We start from the raw sequence: 9962 nt of genomic DNA, 5'->3' as shown, positions 1-9962 counted from the left end.
CACTATTTGTCCAACTAGGACTATCCTACTCCTTAGGCCTTTGGTTTGCAGGGTTATCAGGAGCTGAGTGGGAGCTCAGTGGCTGGTCTGCTCCTCCAAGTCCTACTGATGAGCCCGGCTAGGCTGGGCTGTCATCAGGAGCCCCTGGAATATTAGACCTGCCTGGCTCAGGAATCGGACTGGAGATGGTCACCGAGGGCTCGATTCCGACATTCCGTCTATCTCAAAAGGCAAAAATCAACACACAGACCAGCAGTTGACAGACTAAGATACCAAATTTATTTACATAAAAGCATAAAAAAAATTAACAAAGCTATTGGCAAAATATATTACAATATGAAATTGAAAGTACTTAACAGGCAATTTGGCCACTTAAACAGCTCAGTCCTTTTGTTCTTTTTAAACAACTGTGTTCTTTAACTGAACAGCGCTTTAAAACAATCCGCAAGTGCTTTGTTTGTCCCCTCCATCTCACAGCTTTCAATTCTCAAGACTTTCTGCCTAGTCTCTCCTCCTACTGTTGCTGAATGGACTTGCATTCACTCACAAAGCTTGGCTGATGAGCTGCTGCTTATTAGCTAAACAGAAGCAGAAAACTGCCAACTCTGAGAATCACTCCTATCTATTCTAAAATTAGATCCCAGCAATGCAAAGGATTTCTCTGTGAAGTTGGTACTTTGACGCTTAGCGAGGAGGTAATATCTTGCCTTACTTATGTCCCCCATGAACAATGACATTTTTGTTGGCGTACACTGGTTAGTTCCTAGTTAAAGTCAATATTAACTACACTTAATTCAGTTCATAGCTAAATGGCCATTTCATTTAGGTTATCAAAATCCATTAGCCTAACTCACAACCAAATACCTCTTTGTTCTTAGGACCACAGAGAAACAAAAAGGCATCTCTCTGGGCAATGGAACCACAATAATTGTGATTCTTCACACTAATACATCAGCCCAAGCCGCCGGGCTCTTGGAGAGCTGCCAACAGACACATCTGACATCCACTTTGCTACCAAAAAATTGGGATAGTGACCCCGGGAGACCATTGGCACTCCCACACCTCTTCAGTGTTGTTGGCATGAAACACATGCCTTGAAGCTGAGCTTCTATGCTGCAGTGTTTAAAAGACAAAATTCATTCTCGACTCAAAAACCATGTCTGGATTCACTCTAGAGCAAACATTATGGATTAAATATATAGGCCTTACTTAGTGAAATCCAAATTCACCAAATCAACTAAAGTTGAAAAAATATATAGAAACCCCTCCATCTCCTTATAAAGATCCTGCTGTAGAATGATGCAGTATTAATAGTATGAAAGCTGCCCCTTTCATAATGAAGTAAAAACACTTGGCACTCCTCTGGGAGTTGGCTTCCAATCCAGTACAACAGAGCTGTTGAAAGCCTCTCTCTTCCTCAGTCTCTGAGGGCTATTTCAAGGCCTCTTGAATGTGAGTCTGAGCAATCCACTGCCCCCCACGCTCCGCCTTGAAGGTTTAGACATGTCCTCAACCCCCTAATAGATAGGGGTGGGAGGGGAGGGTCCTTGATAGCTAATTACTGTGAAATATTCCAGTGCTTTGTACTGATAAACTGTGTGGTTATCTTCTTTGAATGAAGATGAAAACCTTTCAGCTCTGGAGAATCCAGTCTCCCACCAGCCAAGGCAATGAAGCAGCAAAAAACTGTCAAAGGCTGCAAGGCATTCTATTGGGTTCTGGGAGAAAGAAATTAATTCCCCTCTTCCCTTGGGCTGGGAAATGCAACTTAACCTTCAAATGAATTAGTTTCCAGTCTTAGTGCAGCTAATATCAAAATAAATTGAAACAGCCTTTGTCTCTCTGGAGCAAAACCTTGTTCTTCCTCCCCTGGTTTTCTGTTGACTCTGACCTTCCGTGATGTCTTGCGACTTCCCTGTCAACTACATCCTTATCATAAGGGGCTACTTCATGCAGAGGCTAGTGAGATTGTGATTTAATTAGATAGTGTAGATGCATTCAAGAGGAAGCTAAACCTTCACATGAGGGAGAGAGGAATAGAAGGGTGTGGGAGGGAATAAAGAAATGGGTGAAGATTTGTGTGGAGTATAAACACCAGCAAGGACTGGGTCGAGTGGCCTGTTTCTATGCTGTACAGTTTGTGTAAATCTTTGGACTAAATAGTCCTAATTTTACACTCACTGGTTTCATTTCCTTAGATTAATGTTCAAATCATACTGCAGTTATTGGCAGGCGACAGGGCAAATGAAAGAGAATTTTAAAAAAATGTACTTGCTGCTTTCAAAGCCTTTTGAAGAGAGCTGCCTACCTCACTGCATCCTGGAAAACAGTTAGTATCCAGACATATGTCTCCAAGACTCATGGGACTGGGATAACAGCCCAATATGTCCTCTCTCTCTCTCTCTCTCTCTCTCTCCATGGTCCTGGAAATGTATTGAACAGTTTTCCACCATGTCCCAATTTCTGTGAAGCGCTTTGGGACGTCCAGGAGACGTGAAAAGCGCTGTATCAAATGCAAGGAATATCATTATTATTAAACGAGACACCTCGATTAGGAACCCAGGTACAAGAAGAGGTCATTCAGCCCATTAAGCCCGTTCCTCCGTGTTATTAGATCTTGGCCGATCTTTTCATTCTATTTTACTGCTCATAGTCTTTAGTCCCCTCACTTCCCAACTATCAGCTTCATTATCTACCATAACAAAGTAGCCACCGGTGAACAGTTTACATTGTGGTCTTTGGCTCGCCACGGCCTAGTTTTACACAATAAAATACGTTTCTTGAATTACACGTTTAGGTCAGGCTGCATTCATTTGTCCTGCACAACGCGGGTTTCAGTCTCAGGATCGTTTGGTATTGAATATACTCATACCCACCTGCACACCTTAACCTAGCCATGGAAGTCACCAAATATTTGCGTGGATAAAATGGTTTATATTTAATACGCAGAAAATAAAAATAAGTGAGCAAAATTGTACTAAAATTGATATATAAACCACCCGAGCCAAGGCAGGCTGAGCGACCGTGTCTTTGTATCAGCGGAACTATACTTGTGATTTGCTTTCTCTGGAGGAAAGTGATACCACAGTTAATCGAACACATGGTCATTGCGCAGTTCTAATGGTCGATACATGTCAAAGAGTCCGGAGACACAAACCAGCATTACAAAAAATAAGCAAAAAAAACCCCACAAACTACGAATATCTCAATTCAATTAAAAAACGACAATACAAAAATCCAAACTTTTGTACATGTTCAAATACAATTCTCAAGTGCAAATAAATTCCCAAATGAATGCGCAACGTAGCAATCCTGTAATATTTTCATTGGTTGTAGTATTGGTGAGAGAGTTACACTGCAGTGGAGACAAAAAGGCTTCCTTGGAGATATAAATATTGTTGTCTTTCTGTAGAAAATTTCCATCCAAATATTCAACAGGAGAGAGAAAAAATAATCATTGCACTTTCTTATACAGAGAGGGGAATAGACACATACACAATGCAGACAGAAGGTCCTAGTGCACAAAGTATGGTTGCATACAGAGCACGCTTTGGATGAGCTCCCAGCAGTCATATACACCAGCACAGGCATAAATATAAGGAATGAACAGTCTTTCTTATGACGGACTGAGAGCTATAAATAACGCACAGCAAAGTATGAATGGGATCCTTTTGAAGAAAGCCACTAAAAAAGTCAGCATAGTGAAATATTACGGTTACAAAGCTGTAAAAAATTAAATTCAGTCGGTCATTTTACACCTCTCCGGCTATTTGTAGGGACTTAGAAAGCTAGAAACTTTGGAGCGAAGCAGTTTAATAAAAGATCTTGGGAGCATTTCTTTGGATTCCTGCGCTGTGTACTTGAAGTAATTCTGTGGATGTGCCAGTACCTCGAAGAGAGCTTTAATCAGCTTCTTGTCCTGCAAGATTGAAAACAAACATTAGAAGCCAGAGCCTCCAGGACTCTGTTAACACGAGGATGGCATTGAATGTGCCAATCGCTGGGACTGATGCACAGCAGCTGGTATTGGAACTGAACGGAAATGTTAGCCAACTTGGTGTGGGTAAATGGCTACTGTACAGCAGGGCCCTGTTGTCTGATCCTTTTGCAAATAATGCATTTTAACAAGTGTGACATGTACATGTATGTACTTGTATATATAAATGTTTAATCCTCCATATACACCATATAAAATATTGCTATATTTTGGACTTCCCGATTGCTTTTTTTTTGGACTCATTTTCGCTTTGGCTCTTTTCAGCCCTGGTAGTGTTCTCTATTGACCTTGAAGCTGCTAGTAGTTTCTGAACAAAGAGTCTGGAAAGAGAATGAAAAGGAACAATCACTGACCTTCAAAATTTCCTGATGATTTTCCGATGCGTACAACCTGCCATCGCGCACAATGTCTTCCACCAGCTGCTCATAGTCCTCTAGTAACCAAAACACCAGAGGGAAAAAATGAAAGAAAAGCAAGTAGTGAGTGTCCCCCCACGTGTATATGTGCACATGTCCTGCTGCACGTGTCCTGCACCTGTGTCCTTGAGCATGGGTTCCCCAGGCACAGTCCCCAGCACTGCAGTGACAGGAAGTTGTACGGTATATCGACCACCGAACTGGCTACAGGGGGAATTTCCGGGTGAGACAGGTTGGGAGGTGAGCTCTGGTCCTCAAGACAAAGCCCCAGAGGCTGGAGAGCTGGGTCAAAGCCAGCGACAGCCACATGGCCAGTGTCACTACAGCACAAGATCGGTTATAGAAAGAACCTTCAACACAAAATGTATAGATGAACCAACCTTGTGCTGTGTGACAATAGCAACTGTCGCTGATAGCAAAACTGAGCATTAAAGTCACTGACCATCATAAGTCCTAAATAATGCTATCTCAATTGGTAGCACTCTCTGATTTAGAAGTTGCGGGTTTTAAGCCCCACCTCGGCACTTGGAATCACATAATTTAAGATGACCCTCCAATGCTGTGCTGAGGGGGGTGTTGCATTGTAGGAGGTGCTGTCTTTTGGATGAGACATTAAACCGAGGTCCCGCCTGCTTGTTCAGGTGAATATTAAAGATCCCATGGTGCTATTCGAAAAGACAAGGAAGTTTCTCTCTCCCGGTGTCCTGGCCAATACTTCCCCAAATGAAACTGGTCACACACTCCATGGCTGTTTGCAGGACATTGCTTTGTGCAAATTAGCTGCTGTGTTCGCCAACAAAACACACACTTTATCCCGTGAAGCGGTTTGGGATATCCTCTTGATGTGCAAGGTGCTGTGTGAAATGTCAGGTTATTATTACAAAGATAATAAAGAGCTGCCTCTCACTGACCATCATAGGTGACGTAGGGGATCTGAAAGCCTTTGACGCTGTTTGCTTCGTTGGTTTTGAAATTGACCCAGAGTTTGCGTGACCTGGCAGTGAATGCGATCGGCCGCTCGTACGTCTGGCAGGTCTCGTAGGTTGTGATGGAGGTGGGTGAAGCTGGGAAACAGGTAATAATTGTTGACTTTGTGTTAAAGGTACTTTCTGTAACATAATTATTTCCTTTATTATCAGATAAAATGCCAGATTCCTGCCTGGTCTAGTGGTGAAGGAACCACCTGGTGCTGACCCCGGCCCCCGAAGACCACAAGCTTTATCTGCTCTGTGCTGAGCTAGTTCACCCTGAACCTGAGTCACCAGTGGCTCCAATGCTCCTGGGTTGGAAGGGGAAAAAATCAACCAGGTGTGCTCCTGGTCTCTTGTGTCAGCTTGGCGCACTCTCGCCTCTGTGGCAGAAGGTTGAGGGTTTAAGTCCTAAGTTGGGGCTTGGAATCACCTAATCTAAACTGACACTCCAATCCAGTGCGGTGGGGGGTGAGGGGGGTGTTGTGTTGTCAGACGTGCCCTCCCTCAGATACGACATTATACCAAGGCCCCATCTGCCTGTTCTGTTGTGCATTAAAGATCCTGTGACACTATTCGAAACGAGAAGGGAGTTTCTCTTTCCCAGTGTTCTGGTCAACAATGCCCTAAATAAAATTGGTCAATTATTATTATCTCCACCTACGTATGTGGATATCTGGGTCTGAAATTCTCATTTCCATAGACTTAAGACTGTTGCCCTAAAAGTGCAGAATTCTGGAAAACAGTCTTAAAACTTATATTTAAATTTGAAAAACGTTTTTTACGCTCTCTTGTCAAATCCCATGTTGTTAAACGCAAAACACTGAATAAAGGAGTTATTTTTCTGAGAAACAGATGAACATCAGTGGTGTCGGTTCAACACTTTGCAGAAGCTGAAATTCTGATCATCTGCCGATGGGGAAATCTCATTAGGGACCAACCCCAGTGAATAGCCCCTCATGTTAGACTGTCTACAGCTTCAGTCTCTGAGGTCTCACATTCATCTAGAAAGTAACATGAACGGTGCTCACAGTTCTTCCTCATGACCAGGACATCTCCACATTCATCCTCAATGGGCAGGAAGATCTCAGGAACCACAATCAGAATCTTCCGCTTTGGAGGCGGGTTGATGTTCCATGTACACTCCACGTTTGCTGGGTAGTTGCCGGGGTAGTTAGGGGACTCCATGTAGCCCGTGTATTCCCCAAGCTCCCCACCACACTGACGATCTGCAGGAAGGAGACATGCCAACAGCTGGGTCATGTAGAAACAAACTTCCATACTGGCGAGTGTTATCTGCAATAATACTAGAAATCACTTCAGGCACAAAATATACAGTCAATTCACTTTACAGTATATTCTGTGAAGCGCTTTGAGACGTCTCCACAACGTGACATGGCGCTCTATCAAATGCAAGGATTCTGATTATTATTATTAAATCCTCTGGCCACTAAGTGGAGCCACTTTTGACGATGGGGTGAATTTTGCAGATTCTGTGATGTTGCACGTGGGCAAGTACTCAGGTGAGTTAACATCCATTGGATGAGATGTTAAACTGAGGTCCCACCTGCCTGTCAGGTGAATGTTAAAGTTCCCGTGGTACAATTCAAAAAGAGAAGGAAGTTTCTCTCTCGGTGTTCTGGCCCACAATCCCCCAGATAAAGTTCTCGTTCCAGTTCTTGGCTGTTTGTGGGACCTTTCAGTGCACAAATTAACTGCTGTGTTAGCCTACAAATACACAGTCACTACAGTTGACAGTGAGCACCTATGAAGCACTTTGAGGCAATTGGATTACAAATTCTGTAATAATATAATAATCTTTGCATTTGATATAGAGCCTTATTGTGTGCCATTGAGACGTCTCGAAAGTGCTTCACAGAATATACTGTGAAGTGGATTGACTGTATTTTGTGGGCAAAATGTGGCAGCCAATTGCGCACAGCAGTGTCCCACAAGCAGTCGTGGATTGAATGACCAATTTTTTTNGAGGAATTATTTCCCCCCGGAAAGCGATCCGCCAATCAATTGACAACCAGGATCCTATTATTGCTAAATAAAGTAGGTAAATAGAGGTGTGTGGAGTAAGAAAACTTGCCTAAGGTTTCGCACTACCCGAGTGTCACTTATTTAGACAACACCAAGTGGCAAGGCTGCCATGACGGACATCTTGTGGATTTGTGGGACTTTTGCTTACTCAGTGGGTTTCCTGATAAAGAAACCAGAAGCGCCTCACACAATGGCACTCCAATGCTGTCTACTCTCCAAGTGTTAATGGAGAGGGTCCAACATAGTCAGGGACTTGGCATCACAGTTACTTTGGGCGAAACGCAGCAGCAAAGTTGCTCACAGCGATGTCCCACAAATAGCCTTGAAGTGAGTGACCAATCCTTACTTTTACACTGCTTCACTGTTGTTGACCCGTCAAAGTCGGTGGTGGTGTTGCCGGGACAGGCGATGCAGTAGTTCTGGCGGAACTCTGGTTGGTAGGTGGCAACCGGGCAGCGGATACAGCGGTGAAGAGTGGTGTTATAGTAATGTCCTGGAGAGCACTGAACTGTAGGCGATGCAAAACACAGATGTCAGGGCAATAATCAAAGCAGTTTACATACAATCACACAGAACATTAAACTCCAGCAGTCACACCAATGCACACTGTGGGGTCCCCAAACCTTGGCTTTTGCCAACATATCTTCCAGAATAGGGTAAGTAAAGGGCATCTCTCTGGGGAGAGAGAGCGCATTCCACTGCAACAATTTCCATGTGTAGGTGGCAGACATGGAACTGTTAGTGTGGTTTGGATTCACTTCAGCACAGAGAGCACTGGGCATCAGAGCCCCAACCTGCCATCACCTGATATCCACACCTGCAGCACTTTGCTGTCAGCACTCTGTTAATCACCAGCCATGCTCTTTGTGACAGACGGTGTGAGTAGCCGGACATCGCCCCTGCCTCACTTTAATTGTCTCTGAAACATGTTTGCCTGTGTTACCTCCCAATGGGGAGGAACATCTAATTGGTTCAAATAAAAATGGTTTGGAATGTTTCCTGATATTAACGAGAACTTTTCATATCCTGCCCTCGGTATCTGCAGCGTCCTTAACACATCCTCCAAATGGGCAGCATGGGCAGCATGGGCAGCATGTTGCAGTCTCACCTTTAGTCTCGCAGTCTTGGAAGGAGGAAGCTCCTTCATGTTTTGTCATCAGTCCTCCCCCGCATCGGAAACACAGCGTGCGGCCAGCCTCCGCCTGGTATGTTCCTCGACTACAGAGATTGCAGGGCTTAAAGCCATCCAATGAATACTGCCCCGGGCTGCATTGACCTGCACCAGCAAAAACAGCAAGAGCTGAGCAAGGGAATGAGCGAGCAAACCAACAAACAGTCATGAATCAATCAAAACCGTCTGGGAGGCAACGTTTCGTGACTGAACACTGATGGCGCCACATGGTGACCTTTCAGTTCGGGGATTTGGTTTGGTGGATTGCCATCTTGATCACCTGGAATGGAAAGCTTCCCGGTGCGTCCCCGAGTGTCACTTATTTAGTCAACACCAAGCGGCAAGGCTGCCATGATGGAATTCTTGTGGATTTGTGGGACTTTTGTTTACTCAGTGGGTTTCCTGATAAAGAAACCAGAAGCGCCTCACACAATGGTACTCCAACGCTGTCTACTCTTCAAGCGTTAATGGAGAGAGTCTACCATAGTCAGGGACTTGTTAACAAGAACAGTTAACAACATCAACAACTTGGATTTATATAGTGCCCTCCACGCTGGACGGTGTCTCAAGAGCGCTTCACAGTAACGAATCCCGGGGCTGAGCCAGGGGGAGGGGGAGGAAGGTGACCAAAGGTGTGGTCGAAAAGAAAGGTCTTCAGCCGAGATCTGAAAATAGGAAGAGAGGGGCCGAGGCAAAGGAGTGAGGAAGGGAGTTCCAGAGCCTCAGGGCATAGTGGCTGAAGGCACGGCCACCGAGGGTGGAGCAGAGGACTTGGGGGACGAGGAGCAGACCAGACCCCAAGGAACGAAGGCAACGGGTACTGTTTTGAGGAGAGAGGTCAGAGAGGTCGGGGAGTGCAGAGGAGTGCAGGGATGTGAATACAAGGGTGAGGATCTTGAAGTCGATTCTCTCTGGGATAGGCAGTCAGAGCAGTCTGGCAAGGACTGGGGTGATCAGGGAGTGGAATTTTGTGTGGGTGAGAATGCGGGCGGCAGAGTTTTGAATGATCTGGATTTTATGAATGGTAGTGGATGGGAGACCAGCGAGGAGGGCGTGAGAATAGTCCAGCCGAGAGGTGACAAAGGCATAGACTAGGGTTTCAGCGGCTTTTGGAGAGCGTTATTGGCGGAGACCGGCAATGCGTCTGAGGTGGAAGGAAGCGGTGCTGGTGAGGGACCAGATGTGGGGGAGGAAGGATAATTGGGGGTTGAACCTGACGCCTAGGTTGCCTATGGGTTCGGAGAGATTTAGGGGGAGGTCGGGTAGGTGGAGGAGGTGAGAGCTGTGAGATTTTAGACGTTGACGAAAGCCAAAGACTACGGCTTCCGTCTTGTCAACGTTCAGCTGAAGGAAATTTGCGCTCA

At 45.1% G+C, this 9962-nt stretch overlaps 1 protein-coding gene across 1 annotated transcript in view; it reads right to left on the bottom strand.

Annotated features, from left to right (window-relative positions):
- Nucleotides 1–256: 256 nt before the first annotated feature.
- Nucleotides 257–9962, bottom strand: part of scube3 (signal peptide, CUB domain, EGF-like 3) — a 109021-nt gene continuing 99315 nt past the window's right edge. The window contains exons 17-22 of the mRNA XM_042342148.1: nucleotides 8536–8703; nucleotides 7774–7935; nucleotides 6413–6610; nucleotides 5325–5477; nucleotides 4351–4430; nucleotides 257–3919 (exon numbers count right to left, since the gene is read on the bottom strand). Coding sequence (XP_042198082.1) covers nucleotides 3767–3919; nucleotides 4351–4430; nucleotides 5325–5477; nucleotides 6413–6610; nucleotides 7774–7935; nucleotides 8536–8703 — 914 coding nt within the window. The 3' untranslated portion in view covers nucleotides 257–3766. The remainder of the gene's footprint in view (nucleotides 3920–4350; nucleotides 4431–5324; nucleotides 5478–6412; nucleotides 6611–7773; nucleotides 7936–8535; nucleotides 8704–9962) is intronic.

This window comes from Callorhinchus milii, unplaced genomic scaffold (assembly GCF_018977255.1).
Source record: "Callorhinchus milii isolate IMCB2004 unplaced genomic scaffold, IMCB_Cmil_1.0 Scaffold19, whole genome shotgun sequence".
NCBI lineage: Eukaryota > Metazoa > Chordata > Chondrichthyes > Chimaeriformes > Callorhinchidae > Callorhinchus > Callorhinchus milii.
This window is presented reverse-complemented; position numbering and strand designations above follow the sequence as displayed.